This window comes from Oryza sativa, chromosome 3, assembly GCF_034140825.1.
Source record: "Oryza sativa Japonica Group chromosome 3, ASM3414082v1".
NCBI classification, from domain to species: Eukaryota; Viridiplantae; Streptophyta; class Magnoliopsida; order Poales; family Poaceae; genus Oryza; species Oryza sativa.
The window spans coordinates 2,921,915-2,942,143 of NC_089037.1; the positions used below are offsets into that span (position 1 = coordinate 2,921,915).

General features: G+C 39.9%; 2 protein-coding genes and 1 long non-coding RNA gene across 6 annotated transcripts; 1 reads left to right on the forward strand and 2 right to left on the reverse strand.

Moving 5' to 3' along the window:
- Nucleotides 1–831: 831 nt before the first annotated feature.
- On the forward strand, nucleotides 832–9,917 carry LOC4331654 (kinesin-like protein KIN-UA). The gene is made up of 20 exons (NM_001417218.1): nucleotides 832–1,213; nucleotides 1,794–1,894; nucleotides 1,988–2,110; nucleotides 2,467–2,652; nucleotides 3,274–3,495; nucleotides 3,582–3,735; nucleotides 3,821–3,970; nucleotides 4,137–4,225; nucleotides 4,879–5,091; nucleotides 5,427–5,561; nucleotides 5,708–5,887; nucleotides 6,251–6,358; nucleotides 6,462–6,587; nucleotides 6,668–6,797; nucleotides 6,884–6,976; nucleotides 7,314–7,439; nucleotides 7,773–7,898; nucleotides 8,660–8,803; nucleotides 9,358–9,486; nucleotides 9,605–9,917. The coding sequence occupies exons 1-20, from the start codon at nucleotides 1,054–1,056 to the stop codon at nucleotides 9,745–9,747; spliced, it is 2,838 nt and encodes a 945-aa protein (NP_001404147.1). The 5' UTR covers nucleotides 832–1,053; the 3' UTR covers nucleotides 9,748–9,917.
- LOC9270364 (uncharacterized) lies at nucleotides 9,879–18,541 on the reverse strand. Of its 4 annotated transcripts, XR_010740066.1 has the most exons (14): nucleotides 17,958–18,541; nucleotides 16,290–16,362; nucleotides 16,138–16,194; nucleotides 15,890–15,945; nucleotides 14,451–14,664; nucleotides 14,204–14,290; nucleotides 14,052–14,126; nucleotides 13,866–13,949; nucleotides 13,168–13,232; nucleotides 12,478–12,530; nucleotides 11,917–12,136; nucleotides 11,693–11,781; nucleotides 10,277–10,391; nucleotides 9,879–10,196 (listed from the first exon to the last, which is right to left on the reverse strand). XR_010740066.1 is itself a non-coding variant. In XM_015774402.2 (13 exons), the coding sequence occupies exons 1-13, from the start codon at nucleotides 18,470–18,472 to the stop codon at nucleotides 10,161–10,163; spliced, it is 1,686 nt and encodes a 561-aa protein (XP_015629888.1). In that variant the 5' UTR covers nucleotides 18,473–18,541; the 3' UTR covers nucleotides 9,879–10,160. The 4 variants fall into 4 exon arrangements, 3 of the variants coding, with proteins under 3 accessions (XP_015629888.1, XP_025880218.1, XP_025880219.1); XM_015774402.2 differs by lacking the exon at nucleotides 12,478–12,530; XM_026024433.2 differs by lacking the exons at nucleotides 12,478–12,530; nucleotides 17,958–18,541 and adding an exon at nucleotides 16,895–16,967.
- Nucleotides 16,900–17,316, reverse strand: LOC136355742 (uncharacterized). Its single transcript, XR_010740067.1, has 2 exons — nucleotides 17,194–17,316; nucleotides 16,900–17,084 (listed from the first exon to the last, which is right to left on the reverse strand). It is a non-coding gene; the product is annotated as an uncharacterized lncRNA (long non-coding RNA).
- Nucleotides 18,542–20,229: the final 1,688 nt, after the last annotated feature.

The window sequence follows — 20,229 nt, forward strand, 5'->3', positions numbered from 1 at the left end:
CGTTTTGTTATTTTAATGGATGATGCCGATATTTTTTTAACATTTTGTTTGACCATTTTATTTTATTAAAAAAATTAACTAAATATTTTTTATTTTGATGCGACTTAGTTTAACATTAAAGGACCTTTAAGTATTACTTATATTTTTCCATATGTGCACTAATTTTATTTCCGAATAAGACAAATATTAAAGTGTTGTGACAAAATCAATGATACCTCTATTAGAAAACAGACAGCTCGGAAAAAAAAGAAAACAAAGATAGTACATAAACAACATTATTTTAAAGAAAAGAACAGTACATAACAAAATTTTTACACTTCTTTAAAATAGGATAATGGTGGTGGCAATAAATCCGTAAAGTTACAAATTAACCTTGAACCTCTTAATATTAAGAGCTCATTTAAAATATGCTGCCACGTATAAAATCGAACTAAAGGTGAACATTCCTCATAAAAAAGATGTGTAACTCGCGTATATTTTGTTTTATTCGTAGTAAAGCTCCTGCATTCATTTAGTTTAACATAAAACAGCTAGAAAACATTTACAGAAATGAAGTAGTAATAATTACTGTTCATTAGTTATGACTCTCTCACGGGCAAACAGCCAAACATGCACAGCAGTATGAAAAAGAAGCAAATGCAACAAAAGATCGCTTGGCTGGTGGTCGTCACGGGGAGTAGTGTCAGTCGTGAGAGACATCCAGCAAACTCCAACATCCATTCTCCGCCGTTGGATCCATCACCTCAATCAACATCAACCATCCCACCCTCTCAACCCCAAACGCAAAGCACACACCCCCCTGCATTAAATAATTCAAACCGAGGAGGTGGAGCGTTTAGGAAAAGAGCCGCCGCCTCCTTCTCCTGCAAGCCACTCCGTTTCCGTCTCCGCCCGCCCGCCCGCCGTCGTGCGCGCCTCAACTCAAAAACCCCAACCCAACGCCTCTCTCTCTCCATCTCGCCGCGTCCTCCTCCTCCACCCGATCCAGCACGCGCCGCCGGCGACGAGCCGAGAGGGATCCGCGGCGCGGGTGGGGTTGTGGGGCGGGCGGAGATGGCGGCGAATGGGCGGGCGTCGGTGCGGCCCGTGGAGAGGCACGGCGCGCCGCCCCGCCCCGCCGGGCGCTCCAGGTCGGTCGCCCCGCCGTCGCGCAGGCCCTCCCCGTCCCCCTCCCGCGCGCGCCCCGCCGCCGCCGACAACGACGGGGGTTCAGGTACGCGCTCCTCTGCTGCTCCGCGCACCCGTGAATCATCGGAGATTGCACTTCATCATCGGTGTATTGGGGGTTTTTCGCTGTTGGTGCTTTTCGTCGGAGGCCGTCCGGTGAATGATGCATTTCCTCTGTTCGAGGAGCCGTGGAAGCGCGTCTCGGGTTTTTCGCTCTTCGTCGGTTTATCGGGAAACTCCAAACGTTACGGATACTTGCAACGGCGACGGGAATATCATTGTCGCTGGAGAGATGACCATTTATGCATTTCAGCATTGGAAATTCGCTATCAGTTATATATTGTACTCATTAAATCGCACACACATGAATACAAGTCATATATGTTCGCACACACATGTATACAAGTCATATATGTTCGCTATCAGTTATATATTCGCTCTGAATTTACGCCATTTCCCTGGTGCTGCTAGCCTTCTAGCACAGTACATTCTGCTAGATATCTGTAATCGATGCTGTTTTCTCACATTCTGATGCGGTGAATGTAGCTTAATATGCTTTACAGTCGTTTATGGAGTTGATGTCAATATGGTATGTTTTCAGAATTGATAAAGGGTGTTTTTCACAGATTCGTGCAGAGTAAGAGTTGCTGTAAGGCTCCGGCCGAAGAATTCTGAGGACTTAGCTCATGGCGCGGACTTCGATAGTTGTGTTGAGTTGCAGCCTGAGGTGAGCATCCTATTTTACTCTCTGCGCTTTGTACCTCATTATAAGTAATTAACAACTTAATTACTTATTCTGCTTGTTTTTTATTGTGTGCAGTGTAAGAAGCTGAAGCTAAAGAAAAACAACTGGAGCTGTGAATCATATAGGTTTGATGAGGTTTTCAGTGAAAATGCTTCACAAAAACGTGTATATGAGGTCGTTGCAAAACCTGTAGTCGAGGCAAGTCGTACATGTCATCACCCTTTTATTTACACATGTAACGTACTACTAACTATGAGCAACATATTTTCATTGCAAATGCTTATGTTTGTCTGTTTTCTATGTAGTTACATTAACTTCAGTTGGTAGAACTTGATTATTATCAGGAAGTGATTCTCTTAGGTGCCAAATAGTGTACAACAGGCCTGCAACTATGCCTTAAGAACGCTTTTCTGTATTGCTAGTAGGAACAAACTTTTATGTGTATACAATTGGAATTTCCCTTTAGCCTGTTACTAGCTTATGACCCATTTGCATATGATATTTTGTTATATTGGCCTGAGAGAATGTAGAAACTATTCTGATAAATCTCGCAGAGCGTGTTAGAAGGATATAATGGGACCGTGATGGCTTACGGTCAAACAGGTACTGGCAAGACATACACAGTTGGTCGGCTTGGAAATGACGACCCTTCTGAAGGTGGAATAATGGTCAGAGCATTGGAACATATCCTTTCTGTCATGTCTTTGGAGACAGATAGTGTGGCAATATCATTTCTCCAGGTTCTATTCTCAACAACTGAAGTTATTTGTTTTGTACATGTATCATTATTTCTTATTGATCGACATTATTCTTTTTTGGCATGGAATGGTGGAATTGTTTTAACTTTCTTATTAGCTAGGATTCTTCAAACTGTCTCGATTAATGCAGGAAGCCAGGAACAGTCATATTTATATGCTAAGGCTTATATGATTATCGTGCCACATTGTCACAATCATTTTTGAACAGATTATGTAAGACATAGCACCAGTTTTTGTATTTAATACATGACATCAAATAGGTCATGTATAACAATATGTGTTTGAACACTTTCACTCACTTTAATATTATCCATCCATAGTTCCAGGTAGTTTGCCATGTTAAACGTGGACGACAAAGATAAAGGCATTTTTCTATCGTGCTAGATAAATTGCATAAAAAACTGCACAAATGGGATGAAGTGTTATAGTTCATGGTGTACTGCAAATTGAACCAAAGTGCACCATGGTTCATTTAATGCTTAAGCTTCTATGTCCATATTTTTTTTCTCAATTATATAAAATTATTTGAATATTCATTAGTGGTCCCTTATTGTTGTAGTATGTTTTTCCATACTAATGTATACATGTTTATTTGGTTTATAGCTTTACTTAGAATCTGTGCAAGATTTACTTGCTCCAGAGAAGACTAATATTCCGATTGTTGAGGATCCAAAAACTGGTGAAGTTTCTTTGCCTGGTGCTGCAAAAGTTGAAATCAGAGATCTTGAACATGTTTTTCAACTTCTCCAAATTGGTGAGATGAATCGTCATGCTGCTAATACTAAGATGAACACAGAATCATCTCGTAGTCATGCTATTCTCATTGTATGCTCCTTCTTCCTTGCTGTGGGTATTCTGTTTTAAGTTCCAAAGTAAATTACATGCCCATGCGAATTTGATATTCTTTTCAGATTCATATACAGAGGAGTTCAAGAATAGAAGATGGAAGTAATACCTCTCTTCCTAATGGTACTGACAACCTTTTTCCTGATAATTTACCGCTTGTTCTCAAGAGCAAGCTCTTGATTGTCGACCTTGCTGGATCAGAACGTATCGATAAATCTGGTAGGTCTTACCATATAATTGAAACAAACCTTTTCATTTCGTATGTTGTATTGTTTGTTTGTAATATTAATCTTTTGTCTCCCAGGAAGTGAAGGTCACATGATTGAAGAAGCCAAGTTCATCAATCTGTCATTAACATCTCTAGGCAAATGCATTAACGCGTTAGCAGAAAATAGTCCTCATATACCAACAAGAGATTCAAAACTTACAAGAATACTGCGTGATTCATTTGGAGGTATGATTTCCTTTTGGTATGATTGAATTTCTTGTGTTTGTCCAAAGTATAGGTGCCTATTAGATTGTTTGAATTTATCACATTTGTTCAAACATCATGGTTACTTTTTCTCCACATCACTACATGTGTAACACTGTAATTGATTTGCTCAAATCTCCAAATGCAGGGACTGCAAGGACTTCACTCATTGTGACAATAGGTCCATCTTCAAGGCATTTCTCAGAAACTTCAAGCACAATTATGTTTGGGCAGCGAGTAAGTGTAGATTGGTCAATATTTCATTGCTCTCTCTCTCTCTCTCTCTCTCTCTCTCTCTCTCTCTCTGCACAATAGGTCCATCTGTAAGATACTAAGATCTGTCTACGTTGATGAATTTTTGCTCACTTTCCCTATTCCAATTTGTGCAAAATTGGCCTCTACTGTATGGAACCTATTCTTGTAAATGGTATTCAGAGCTTTTCCCACTAGATATATTTTTAGTTAATCCCACTAGATATATGATGGTTAGTTAATATCTGAACTCTACTCCATCCCAGGCCATTAAATTATGCCATGCACCTGTCTTATACCAACATAATGCACCTAGTTTCATGGAGTTGGAAACATCATTTCAACTGCTTCTAACTGGATAAATTACTAGAGTGAACTGAGCAGCATTAATTTGCACACAGTGCAAACTGTGCATGTTGCATTACATCAGAGACTTAATTCATGCATGAACTAAACTACTTGTTACTGGTTCCTCTTGAAATGAATTCAATGGCTCTCGTTGTTTAAAATTGCAACTCTGCATTTACTCAAAGAAAGAAACTCATGTTGTCTAGTTGTTTTATATCGTTTCCTTCTTCTTGTTCCTTTTTTGTTATAAGTTATAACACCACATTAAGTCGTTCATTATGTGATTTCAGGCAATGAAAATAGTGAACACGATAAGGATAAAGGAGGAAGTTGATTATGAAAGCCTATATAAGAAGGTAGAACATGAAGTTGATCATCTTACGTCAGAGATGGAGAGGCAGCAAAAGCTTAAAAACAGTGAGAAAATGCAGTTGGAGAAAAAACTGAAAGAATCAGAAGCATCCTTGAATGATTTAAAAGTGACCTCTAACATGCAAATTGAGGTATAACTTTCATAGACTAATTGTCCAAAAAGCATAGACTATGAAGTTTGCATTGTATATTAATTTTGATTCATTTTTGTCACTCCACAAAAATCTACCAGTTTGGGTGCCTTTTGTTTATTACAGAACCTTCTTACTTACCTTTGTCCTTCCTATTGGGTACATGAATTGAAGTAAATATCTATTGTAATTTCTGACAAGTAAATTGGTTGTATTTTTGTTTGTGCTTTCCATATAATTATTAATTGTGAGCATTCAGGAAAAATCACTTTCAGTACATAAAACTTGCTTCAGGGCATTATAGATATAATGTAACAAGTGATTTATTTTCGCAGAATATGGCGATGGAAAAGCGTCAATTGGAATCTACAATCAAGAGATTGATGCTGGACCTTGAGAAAGAGAAAGGCAAAAATAATATTTTATCTGAGCAAATTATTCACTTAGAAACATCATTGGATGAGAATAAGGTAGATTTTCTTTGCCATATTATATATTTCTCTCATATGTAATGTTTATCTTGATTTTGTACTTAGTATTTGATGTAGTTCTGCTGACACTGAGATGTCCTATTTCAATAATTTCACAGTTCTAACACAAGTTTTGTTGTTAGTAGCAAAAACAGCTTGAGAACATCTCAAACACAAATATTCTTGCCGATACAACTAAATCTCATGAGAAGAAAATAAGAGAATTGCTGAAGCAACTTGAAGATGAAAGATCACGTTCTGCTAGCATGAACGACCATTTAAATGTACTACAACAGCAACTGAGTGATGCTCAGAATTATTTTCAGGTATACTTTCAGAATTTACAACTGTAGCTATAATGCAGTCAGATAATTCATAGTAACTAATAGTCTAATACAATATAACAGTCAGATAATTCAGGTATACATTTTTTGTTTGTGGTTGCATCTTGTTTGGATATAATATCCTCATTCCTCAACCAGGACTACTCTCCATACTTGAAATGGAAAAACATTTTAGACTAGACATGCCTTGGGTTCTCTATAGTTTTTCCTTTTTTTTCTTCACTATTGGCCTTTTGGCAGAATGTCATTGCGCATGTCCCTGCAATAATTTAAGGTTTGTTGGAGGACTTGTTTGCATCCTTCAGGAATTTTGAAAAGGTTAATATGAGGATATCCCGGTTGCAGAAAAATATAGCCTGTGAATTGGAGAAGCAGCTCTCCAGAACCACTGAAGAATTTGCCAGTCAAATAAGCTCACTCGAAGAAAGAATTGCTGATCTCATATCAGAGAAGGTATGGCAAACACGGGACAGCACATCTAAACATATGGAGATGTTTAGGTTTTCTCAAATCTGAAACAATTTTAATGTACCTTTTTATTTAATTATTCTTCTAGGAGTTGGTGTATGAAGAGCTGAAATCTACTCAAGAAAAGATGCAACAGGAGATGAGACATAGACAGGGCCTTGAAGATGAAATTCTAAGGTTGAAACAATCTTTGGCTGATAATTGCTCTGAAGAGGTACCACACTTGCATTATAATCTTGACATTCTGATGCTCATTTTCCAATCATATCTTATGTCAATCTCTCTTTTTGACAGTCTAAAGCATTATGTGGTATGGTTAGATCAGGATCTGGATTAGGTAGTGTGCCTTTTATGTCTAAGTCAGGAAAATCCAGAGAGTTGCTATCTAGCCAGAGAAGTAACATATCAAAGATATTTGAAGAAGGTACTTTTATTTGTGGTACAATATCAGTGTAGCTGTTTTTTGTGGGTAGCCATCTTGACATTATTTTTGGTCCAACTGGCATTCAGTCGGTCTTCCAAATGTCCTGGCTCTGTTGAAGTCTGATGAACTAGAGGTGCAGATCCATGCTGTCAAAGTAGTAGCTAATCTTGCTGCTGAAGGTACGGGACTTTATGTAAAACTCTGAATATTTTTCATTCACTGCCTTTCCTTGTACATTTGCATGGAAAATATTCCTGAAAAGAGGATTTTTTTTCCCTAAAAATATGTGGATCTCTTTTGGTTATAATATGTGAAAAATGTGAAAGTGGCATATTGTTCAAATTCTGTTGACGAACATATTCAACTGTTCCATACGAATTGTAATTTGCACTTGGTCATAATATTGAAGCCAGTGATTTGTTTCAGTTATCTGCTGTCTATGCTATGTTTTCTCCTTTAGAAGGCAACTGTTATAACCATAGTTAATTGTTATCACCAATCCATCTGGGATTGCAGACGTTAATCAGGAAAAAATCGTTGAAGAAGGAGGACTGGATGCTCTTCTGTCACTTCTAGAAACATCAGAAAATACCACAATTCATCGAGTCACAGCTGGTGCTATTGCTAATTTGGCAATGAATGGTAATGCCTATTCCAACCTCTCATGAGATTTATTTTCCACATTTGGTCAAAAGGGGCTATTATTTCATTGTATAGTTGGCTCACTGCTGATAATATTGCAGCATGGAAGTAGTTGTTAACCGGTGTGTTCTATAGTCTTTCACTAAATGTCTTCCGCACATGCCAAATGGCCCAGTCATTGACTGAAGGAAAATTCCCCAATAGGTTTCCAGCATGAGATATTCTTTTTACATATTTGAACTATATCTATATTATTAGTCAAATTTATATTGCGATATTTATAAAATGAACAGGCAATAACTTGAGTATTAAGTTAGATCCTTGTAAGTGCAGGATCAAACCAGGGACTAATAATGAACAAAGGAGGAGCTCGATTATTAGCAAATATTGCGTCGAAAACTAATGATCCCCAAACTCTGCGGATGGTTGCTGGTGCCCTTGCCAACCTATGTGGAAACGGTACAACCTGTCTTTATTGTATCCATTATAGCAAAATATTCCTTTTAATATGGAATTTCAATTTTCTTGAACGGCAGTGGGTGTCATATTTTTATTCAAATTTCAATTTCAATTTTAATGAGTTAACTATTTTTGTTTGACAATGTTGCTAGCAGCGTTCCAAATACCAGTATTCCCTAACTTACCAGGCCTGGTTCCACCGATTACCAGATTTTACTAGATAAAATTCAAATCCAAAATTTGAATTTTTTTTACCAGTACCGGAGGGTAACTGTGCAGTTACCTGCTGAAAAAAAAAAATCTAAATTTACAATTTGAGTGTTTAGTTTGAATTCATATCCTTCTAGCCAGTAGCCACTAATCCTCCGGCGCATCAGGACAGCTTATCAGGGCCTTTTTTAACGCTGATTGCTAGTAGTTCTGAAATGAAGATAAAAAGGTGGATAGCGATGCAGAATGTAAACAAGATAAAGTCATGATTTTACGGATCAAACTTGTTAATTGGTGCACCGGATATTTGTCAAGAGCTGATAAGTACATTTCTTTAATTTATTTTGTTTTAGAATAATGTAATTTTAGTTGGGCAATTGTCCTCTTGTGACTTGTGAGGGTGCACCACTTGTGGCTTCTTGAACAGCAATGACATGCAACTATCGAGCTAGCATTCCTTTGGAATGGAAACAAGAGAGCTCGTGTATGTAGAACATTGATTGATAATGAGTGACCAATACCATGTACTCCTTTTCTTTTTTTTTTTGCAGAAAAGCTGCATGTTATGTTGAAACAAGATGGCGGAATAAAAGCACTTCTCGGAATGTTCCGAACTGGACACAACGAAGTCATAGCTCAGATAGCACGGGGAATGGCTAATTTTGCAAAATGTGAATCCCGAGTAATAAGTCAAGGTTAGTACATTCTCTATTACTCATTTGTGATGGATATATTCGTTCATATTATTCTGTAATTGTTTGTTGTTTTCTATGAGCTTATGGTTTGAATATCAAACTCCACATGGTTGCATGAATATCAACTGCAGAACAGTCCTGAATTTATTTGGATAGTTATGACGATCTGGGTGTAGTTGAAAAGAGGTAAAATGCGGCAGAGGACAATCTGAAGTGTGATACACTGATATGATACAACATGCCAACAGGGCTAGAGCCTGCTGAAATTGCGTACATACTTCTTGAAAATTACTATAGTAGATCTATGCATATAACGCACATGTTCACAAGAACACGAACCGATATTACACCACTAATCAATTAATAATATCCTGGTAGGCTTACACAATCATATATGCTAAATATGCCTTAACATGGATTGCATTGTCACATGTTACATATTTTTTTACCTTGAACACTATGGAACACTACTGTCCTCAGCTCTTTTCTCCTGAAGATAACTATGCAAACTTGAGAGGGAAAATCCAACTTTTTTGCCATTCTACCCAAAATAGGTCACAGGAAAGGGAGATCCCTCCTCATCGAAGAAGGTGTTCTTAATTGGATGGTGGCCAATTCATCCGCGTTTTCTGCTTCAACTCGAAGACATATTGAGCTTGCATTTTGCCATTTAGCTCAAAATGGTACGTAAACTGACTAGCTGCCGTCACCTTCGATCCCTCCCTGTGTACAATCAAGCTCACGCATTTTGAGTATTTGACCCTCATCACTGATGTTCCTATCACATGCGCATATTCGCAGAAGATAACGCCCGTGACATTATTCTAACCGGAGGGATCAAGGAGCTCCTTCGCATATCAAGGGAATCATCCAGGGATGATACGCGTAACTTGGCCAAAAAGGCATTAAATTCAAATCCAGCTTTTTTCAAGGAGATCCAATGATTTACTTTACATGTAATGGAACCATGTATAGCCCCTTCTTATTAGGAAATCTCGAGGGAACTGTGCTTTCTAAAACAAGAATTTCTGCTTTTCAAACGGATGATAGGGGTATAAATCAAGTAATGAGATCATTTTCCTGGGCAATTACGATTGCCCCAAAATTCGACAACATTTCTTTAATATTTGCCATCACGGCACGATCAATTGAAACACCAAGAGTTAAAATATTTGCCCGCCGTACACTTCGAGAGCTTATAGATAATGTCTTAAGCAAAAACGAGTGATGTATGCGAACTTAGTGTTGAATAACCCATGCTATAAAGTACAAAAGGCTGCATGACATAATGTTACAGGAGACCGTTACACAGCAATAGAGCAAGAATCTTCAGCGATCAACCGAAAGTTGCTGTCCGCTAGCTCGGGAACTTCGTTGAGTACTGCTGCGGAGACTGACACAGCAAAAGAGCAATCAGCAAACCCAAAATTTAGAAAGGGAAGATTGACCTCAATTAAATGTTGTATTCCATACCATAAATGTTGCCGTAATCATCTTTCCCGCAAACCACCTCCCATGAAGTGCTTTCTGTGCACTCATGGCAGCTGTTATACTGTCAAATCGAAGGTACACAAAGCCAGAAGTATTCCTGCAAAATAGTTGCAACAATACCAAATAATTAGGGCATGTACAATGCAAGCCACAAGCAACTATGGTCTCAGGTTGCCACATAGGATAAGGCCACACAAAAACCACGATATCTACAATGGAGACCACTGCAGAGTATATTTTGTGTTTCAGCCCCTACCTATTTGTGTTAGTCCCTATGATATTTGTTATTATAAAATTAACTATTTTAGTCCTTCTAACAACAAAAAGAAATAGATACCCCTAATCTATATATGGACCCACTGTCAGCCTCTCCAATCCTCTTCCCTTTATTTTCTCCTCCTACCAACCGGCTCTGCCTTACCCTCTTCCTCTCCAACGCCTCCTCTTGTTGCCTCCACTTCTCCTCTCGTGCGCCGCCACAGCGCCGCTCCTCTTCTCTTGCGCCGCCGCAGCGCCGCCTCCTCCTCTCAACCGCCGCGTTCTTCCCCCAGGCCATCCTCTCCTCCTCCTCTGCCACGCACACGCCCTCCTCCGCTGCATCCTACTTCCTTCGCCGCCACCCTGCGCACAAGGTCGCCAGATCCGGGCACGGGCTCACCGGATCCGGGCGCGGGCTCGCCGGATCCTGCGGCGACGGGGAGCAGCGCTCCTCTTTGCATCTGGCGGCGGCGGGGAACAGTGGTGTCATCGGCGGCGCTCCTCTTCGCATCTGGCGGCGGCGGGGAGCAGCGGTGGCGGCGGTGAGCAGCGACGACTACCACGGCGACCGACCGGACGAGGCGAAGCACGGGGCTCCGGCTCCGCCAACGCGTGGCCTTGGGCTGTGGCTTCGCGGCTCCCGAGCCCAGGCACGGCGCTTCGACCGGTTCCTCTGCAAGCGCGGAATCGGCCTGCAGAGCCACGGTCCCCACTGACATGGATGCGCCCGTCCGATGTGGAGGTTTGAGACCACAGGCCAGGGTCACACGTTGTACATGGCCTTAGGCTATCCTTGTAAAATTGGCAGGCTTTTCAAGGTAAATCAGGTTTGCACACGGCAATAATTGCACTGCAGTACGAGGAGCAAAAGTACACTGCACCTTTCTGAAGTTGCAGTACACAAGAAAATTGAAAGATAAAAGCACAGTAAACAGAGCCTTTGGATATGTTAGCAGAGAATAGAGAATTATTCCCCTAACACTCTACAAGTACATGCTGGTAACTATTGAATACTATATTTTACTAGATTACTAGATTGTGTTGGGACTTATGTACTGGGAAGCTGTAGATGGTTACAATAATGCCGTATGCAAGCTGTTACAGATTTGTTGACTGGTAATTAGTGTTGAACAAACTTACTTGTCCACAAAAATGTGTTTTACTTGGCCAAACTTGGAGCATTCTTCTTGGACATCATCTTTGATATCCAAATCAAAATCAGGGTCCGTCTGCAATAAAGTAAGTTTCAATTAGTTTTTAATCAACCAAACAGAAAGGATACAGACCAGTAAAGATTTTTTTTAAAAAAGGTATGGACTGTTGGTGAACCCAAAAAAAAAAAGAATGCAGTAGTAAGAACAAACCTCCACGGATGGATCAAACATATTTTTAAGCAATAGGCATTCACTGGGTGGGGCTGTCTCAATGGCTTGGGTAGTAATTGGAAGAGACACCCCAGGAACTGAACCAAGACCAGGCACTGTAGGCAGTACAGATGCAGCGACTGGAGGAGCACCAAGAACTGATGCAGGTGGTAATCCAACAGAAGTGTTCAAACCAGTACCGGCTATCCCAGCAGTCAAACTGCAGACAGACAAAAGGAAGGTAAAAAATTCAGAGGAAGGCCAAGTGTTCAAACCAGTACCAACTATTTGTAGTTAATATATGCCACGCACATTTTTTGAATTGGAAATGCAGTGAAAAATTAAAAGGTTATGGCTAACATGTCTTGTCACGATAACTTGATGATACCATAAGAATAATAAGGTACTGTGGCATGTTCTCGGCATTTCTCAATCATGGTTCACTCTCTTGAAATTTGTAGTAGTCAATGCGATTGACATTTGATGTTAGAAATGGAGTAAACAAAATATTAACAATAGCGATGTACACCAAAGAATTGGAAGAGGTCCTTGGAGAATGACCTTGACAAGCTATATACATATGGAAACAGTGTTGATGTAGTGGTGGATGAATCCTGACGATAATATAGTAAAGGTCAATAACGAATGATTTTGATACAAATGACAGCAACTCTAACAAGCAAGATAATTGACGTTCTGGACATTTGACATCCCAGTATTCTAAATATGAACTTAAGGCTCTGCAGTACCATCAACAAATTACAGAAATTACCTGGTTGACTGAGCAACACACTATTAAACAAGCTACTACCTCCATCCCAAAATATAAGGGATTCTATAGTACTACTTGTGCCATCAAACGAGCTAACCCCTAACCAACCTCCCGTCCATACCACATTTAAAGAGGGGTATCATGGTCTTTTTTTTCTTCCTATTTATACTACCTCTGTTTTAATAGATGACCCTGTTGACTTTTGGTATAATTAGTGTAAATATGCCTATAAGTCATACTTAAAGATTTCTTTAATGATAAAACATGTCACAACAAAATAAATGACATTTTTATATAATTTTTTTCAACATGGCCAAACATCATGCCAAAAGTCAACGGTGTCATCTATTAAAAAACAGAGGGAGTATTTATGGGACAAAGGTTATATGTAAGATTGAATATGACTGATGTAGTTAGATTGACATGGCCACGAGGGCACCAAAAAGATAGTTTAACCCATTAAGCTCACATATATATACCTGGTGGTAACGCCGCTACGGTCTAATTTCTGCATCAAAAGAGCTCTTGAACTAGCATTCAGTGCCTGCATACATCAGCATTCAGCAAAGTCATCACAGACACAATTGAGATACTGTTGCAATATGCATAAGTATGTGGCATTTAAAAACAGCCTCAAACATTAACCAACTAAGAATGAACAAATGACCATGCAATAAAGGCTTGCTATAGTAGATATGCTAGGTATGCAGAGTGCTCAGTGTATACTAAACCATCATATGGTAAAGTTCTTGCACATTACTCCCTCCTTCCCAAATTGATCATCATATAATGAAATTCAAAATTTCCCAAATTGATCATCATATAACCACATGAACATGGATTTCATCGGAATACAATTAATGCAGCAAGGGAGAATGTGTGCATGCTAAGGGTGTAATTGGCATGGTGTTTTAATCAATGCATGCGCTGTGGGAGAATGTGTGCATGATGTCTTGATTGATGTGAATTAAATTATCATTGGTTTTGGTGCATATGCATATATGGTGATCAATTTGGGATGGAGGGAGTAAAATCTTCTCTAAAAAGATTGAGGCGAGGTGCAAGCAAAAGCATGCTATGTCCCAAGTAATTGTACTTAAAAGAAAATGAGGATATATATATCAAATATGATAAGTGAATTTCCAGTTCTCGATGTGTCTCCAGAAATGGCACCCACCAAACCTCCACCTTCATCATCATCCAAATCTCCAGTAGTTACTCCACTGACTTGAACTCCTGCTTGGTCTGTCACAGCAGAAACCTGGTTACAGCAGTTTAGCATAGTGTCAGGCAGAACCCTTATATTTGAGATGTATAGCTTGAAAACAACATGTATTCTAGTAAATCTGAAGAAAACACTTGCCTTAATCACACGTCCAGCTATATCAAGTTGCCCATTTAAACTCTGAGCAGCCTTTGCATCTTCAAGGCGTGCAAACTACATGATGAAACAGAAGTCAGCCACACAGAACTCTCCACAAAAACAAAAGAATTGCTTAATAAGCAAACACTTGCCTGAACAAAACCAAAACCTTTACATAACCCAGTAAGTGGATCTAGTGGCAATTGGACAAGCTCCACCTGACCAAACGGTTCGAAGACCTGGTAAAGAGAATTCATTAAACTCTATATATGCATAACAAGGATGCCATAGTAATTCTTCTACCCCATAAAAGTAATATGTTTTCCATTATGAACTCCAAGGGAAATTTTCTTCCAAAAGCACAGCCAACTCATCTAAAAAACAATTTGTCGGCATCACCTGTCTCAATTGATCTTCAGTAATATTTGAGTGAAGATTTCCAACATACAACTTTCTTGCCCCACCTGAAGCTGCTCCACTTGAAGAAGCATTTGACTGAACTAAATTCTTTTCAGCCTCTGATGGCTTAACCATCACCTGTTGACCAAGAAGCAGCTGGCCAGAAAGAGCTATTGCCATTGGTACAGACATAACATCATAGAATTCGATGTACCTGGAAACGCAAAAGCATAATAAATATCAGGATATCATGTCGCCGATAGAATTAGGCCGCATTCGTTCAATCTTTTGAAAAGATATTCAGTTATTCACATAAAATCTTGCATATCAAACATTTTCAAACAGGTTTAGAATTAATTTTTCCCAGCACAAACTAATTGCACATTCCTCCAACCAAAATCATATGAAAATGCGCAGAAATGGCATCCAATAATGTGGAATTGCTATGTTTGATGTTCCACGCTGCTTACTTCCCCCAAAAAGATCTTGTATTCCATCTTAGTCATAAGTAGCTGATTATCCCAGTAGATACACCAAATTATAAACATTCCTGCCGAGTATGAAAAATCGGTGAATATATTCCCCCATAATAAATCGTAGATGTAGCTACAGTTTAAAAATGCTTGTGTAATCATAACAGCAACCAGAAAAATATTGACAAATATGGTCGGTATTCATTAACATTTGAAATACCCTACCAATCACCCCCCACCCAAAAAACAATTCTCACACATTTGATCTCTTTGCAGCCTCTTGTGAGACATCTACTCCACTCTGGTTCATACCTTCTGATTCAGTTCATCTCCTTCCCTTGTTGCCCACCAACAATGGACCTTACAGCACACCTACACTCACGTGCAAACATGCCTAACATTGAATCCAACAACCTAAATCACAATATTTGCCACATGAGCACAAAACTGGAGCAGCTTTACAGAAAGCTAGGAGGCATTTGCTATTTGCTTGCTACAAACAAATGGCTTAGCAACACAGACTAAAACCCCAAAACAGTGGGTCCATCTCCCTCATTCTCAGTAAGTCAATATTGCCACTTGGACACAAAACCAGAAGCATTATGAGCACAAACTAACGAGTTCATTCCGATACTGTAAAACCTAAAATCAAGCCCCACCCTCCCTCTCTAGATCTCAGGTTATGAATCCATGGGAGGCACCAAACGACCAAGGTAACAATCAGTAGAACACCAAAGTCTAATCAGATCTTTTGGAGATTCTAAAACAGGAAACACAAGTAACACCCTGCCTCCCTCCCATCAAATGTGTAAACAATAGATATATTTGGCTATTATAAGCAAACTGCTAGATATTCCAAGCCACTAAGAAAATAAAACCCCTCTTTTAGCAACTCAAGGAAAAAAAACAGGTAACAAATAAAACAACGATCTGATATGTTGCACAGAATTCACTATAAAAACTCACCCAACTCCTTTAGAACGGCGCGAGTTTCGGTCCATGATGAGGCGAACATCCCGGACCTACAAAAAGTAATCAATGTCAGCACAGTTATTGATTTGATGCAATGACAAGAGACTGAACAAATGCGCAGCAACCATCAGAAGAACTTTTTTTCCCACCAAACCACAATTATAGGCCGTAAATGTTCATCTGCTAATCATAAAATATTTTACTACTAAAGAGGATACAAGCAAATTCAAAGTGAGGATCACCTTCCCAGCCCTTGAAAAGAATTCGTACACGTCTCTTTCATCCGCCTTCAGAGATAACTGTGATTATGCTCACAAACATTAGTTTCAAATAGAAAAGGCTTCAGCATTTTCCTGGTCACAAAGTGAAATTCAAATGTTACACTAAAATGCACCTGGTAGGCAAATACTGTCCTTTGATCTCGTTCTGGATCTGCTTCAGGCTCTCCAGCCTCTTCTTTCCTACGTCTGCACAGACAATAAGCAAAACTGTCATAAGCATTGATACGAAAATATAGAAAAATATATATATAATACAAGCCCACATTAATCATCAGCTCCAACAGTAATGGAGTTCCTCATAAAAAGAATACTACCTCAGTTTCTCAATATCAATCATTCCCTACATGTTAGTGTCCATCCATACTAATATAAATTTATATCACCACTCAATCCTCTCTCCCTACCTCTAACGGTCTCACCTAAATAACAAGATTTGTTAAGATCACAACGCTTAACTACCCAACAAGTTATCCAATAATAATAATTGAAGAAATGAATGTGTCAGATCTAGGGGTCCAGGAAGAATAACTTTCAACGTTCACTGAGCATAGTTCAGCCATCATTATAGATCATAACTGACTAATCGAGTTAGACATTTCATTAGAATATGTGGCCCATCAACATTCTATCAAGTCACATCGTAACAAGACATGCCTTGGAGATAAGCAAAAAATGTAGTGTAAAAAGCCCTTTGTTGTAAGGCATAGACATGCATCACCATGATTGGGGGTGAACAAAAACGGTTTTACTAAACCATTTGACCCAGTGTTGCACATGCATGCATGCAGCTGCTCCCCCCCCCCCTTCTGCATGGATGCATGCGGTTTAGAACGGTGAGTGGGCTCTGAACCATCATCTAACCAGGTTTCGCACAACTCTTAACTCTGACAACTCAAAGTTGACATCTCCTGAAAAGGGTAAAAAGCAATAAGGGTTGTTTGTGCAGCGGGCCGAATACTGAGTCCCCTTAACAATAAGACACAATGCTTCAGTGAAGAAGCCCAAAACACCGCTCACCAGCATTTCTGCAACACAAGAAGTACAGTTCAGCTCCATGTTCTGGATGCAACAAAACTTTATGCGTGGATGGCACCATCATTGCTCTCAGACCACCACTCAAAAGCATAAATTGTATCATCCATCTTGAATTTCCCTATCATAGTAACCCTAACATAGAACACTAACTCCTATCTAATAATAGTAGTATTAAAAAAAAATCACCTGATATCCTAGGTCAGGCTCAACATCAAGACCACAGAAGATGGCTCTAGCAAATTGAATCTGCAGGTACCCATACTAATGTTCAAATTGTAGGAATTTACAAGAAGTCGAGGTATATAATACAAAAAACTGTTAATAGCAGTAGAATTATAGGAAGCAATAGGAATACTCTGATAGAAGAGTTATCAAATCATCTGCTATAAATTATGCTAAACGATGAAAGCAGAACTATTACACGCAATTTACAAATTGATGCTGCATTTGTACAAATAAGAAGAAAAGTCCCAATGCACCCCATAATAATATACTCATTACACTCAAACTATGTTGCTATCCCCATCCCATGCAATCCTCCGCGAATATTACAATATATCATGACCAAGTGTAGAAAAATAAAATTGATTTTGTTGGAGACAACGATGCCTAAGCGCATCAAACGTGGTGAAAACGAGATTATGGATGGCAGCTTTTTGGAATCAAGCAATCGGCAAGTCCGTTAAGACCACTCAGTTCATAACACAGCGGCACCAATACAGGTGGGTAAGGTCATGAATCGGCACCTGACATCGCGGTCACGGTAGTCTCGCTCGCGGTAGCGTTCGCGGTCACGTTCTTCGTCGTCGCGGCGGCGCTCGGACCGGCTCCGGCTCCTCCGCTCTCTATCCTTCTCCCTCTCCCTCTCCCTCTCCTTCTCCTTCTCCTTCTCCTTCTCGCGGTCCCGGCTTCTCCTCTCCTTGTCCTTGTCCCTCTCCTTCTCCCTATCCTTCTCGTCCCGGTCTCGGTCGCGGTCGCGGTCGCGACGCTCCCGGCTGCTGCGGTGCCGGTCCCGGTCCTTGTCGCGGTCGCGGTGCCGGTCCCGGTCCTTGTCCTTGTCGCGGTCGCGGTTCTCCTCCGAGCGAGAGCGCTTGGATCTGCGCTCGCCATCGTCGCGCTCTTCGTCGCCGCCGCCGCCGCCGCCGCTCCGGCGGCGAGAGCTTCGCTCCTTCTCCTCGGATCTGGGCGCGGCGGCGCCGTTGGACGGCGCCCCGGAGCCCTCCACCGTCTTCTCCAAGTAGTCGTACTCGTCGAAATCCATGGCGACTCGCGGCCGCGGCGACGCGGAAACCCTAGATGAGGAAAGAGAAAATTGGGGGAGGGAGAGAGCGCGCAGCTAAACCCCCAGTCCTCTTTTCTATCGAGGAACACCGAACACGCTAGAACGAGCAAGGAGACTGACTTGTAGGACCCGACACCCCTCATATTGGGCCGATAAATTTGCGGGCCGGGACTGCCTAGGAATGGGCCTGTACTGGCCTACTACCATGGAAAAGGAAATATGGCCCACATGCCGGCGGCGGGCAGCAAACCGGTCCGGACTCCTGAGGGAGGAATTTTTTTTATTTATACATTTTTTTATTAAAATATTTACAAAAATAATTTTTTGTTTCGAAAATTTACAAATCTAATTGCATGCCGCCCTTATGCCGCCCTTAAGAAGGGCGATATTTAAAAATCGCCCTCTCAAAGGGCGGCAAGGGACCTAAATACAAAATTTTTATTTGTGTTCAAACCCTTCCCACCGGTTTTAATTGCTTAAAAACTAATAATGCTTATTCGATACTCCAAATGATTTTAAATGGAAAAGTGATAAACTACAAAGTTATAGATCTCATCAAGATCTACAACTTTATATAAAGTTTATCTCCATCTAATGTCGTTTGAAATGTAGATCTGAGATTTTTTAAAATGTGTTTTATATTTTGTAACGAATATTTGGATATCTAAAACATCTTAAATGAAAAAGTTATTAACTACAAAGTTGTAGATCTCCTTGAGCTCTACAATTTTGATATAAAGTTTTATTTCATCTGACTTTATATAATATAATTTTAAATTGTAAAATTATAGAGCTAACAAGTTATGCTGGAAAATTTACATTTAGGTCCCTTGCCGCCCTGTGGAAGGGCGATTTTTAAAAATCGCCCTCTCAAAGGGCGGCAGGCGATTAGATTTGTAAATTTTCGAAACAACAAATTATTTTTGTAAATATTTTAATAAAAAAAAGTATAAATAAAAAAAATTCCCTGAGGGAGAGGGGAGAAAAAAAGGGAAAAAAAAAAGTGCCATGTCATTATCCACGTAGCATGCTAAGTAGGTCAAACAAGGTTTTGGACAAGAATGATACGATAAACCAAGTTGTTTTGGACTAGAATAATACGATAAAACAAGTTTACGAACCTCAATACACACTTTGTAATTTTATGAACATAAGTGAAACTTTCTTACAAGTTAAAATACCACCATTCTCTCTTAGACTGTGTTTAGTTCACACTAAAATTAAAAGTTTAGTTAAAATTGAAACGATGTGACAGAAAAGTTGAAAGTTTTTGTGTAGAAAAGTTTTGATGTGATGGAAAAGTTGGAAGTTTAAAAAAAAATAGAACTAAACACGGCCTTAATAACAAAGTGATCAAAGCAAATGTGAACTCGTGAAGTTGACGTCGTCCTCACCTTCATGGGGTTGTACTCACTGTACGAAGCCCTCATCGGTAAGCAAATAGCTTTGACTGCCAAAGTTGGCTTTTTTCCTTTAAGCTAAAGAAAAACCATTGATTGGTTTGATTGGCTTATTTAACTTGATGAAGATTTTCTGTGGCTGGTACTCATCAGCCCAATAAGCAATTCAATGGGTTTTGGCTGAAAAGCCTCAGCCCAAACATCCATCCAATGAGGCCCTGAGTTCGTGCAGGCATGATGCATGCTTGTGGTCTCACACGGCCGAGTTCGCGCTGAAGGTACATGAGATATCGTGGCCCAATAAACTTACTTAGCTTCCCGCCCACACGCGCATTG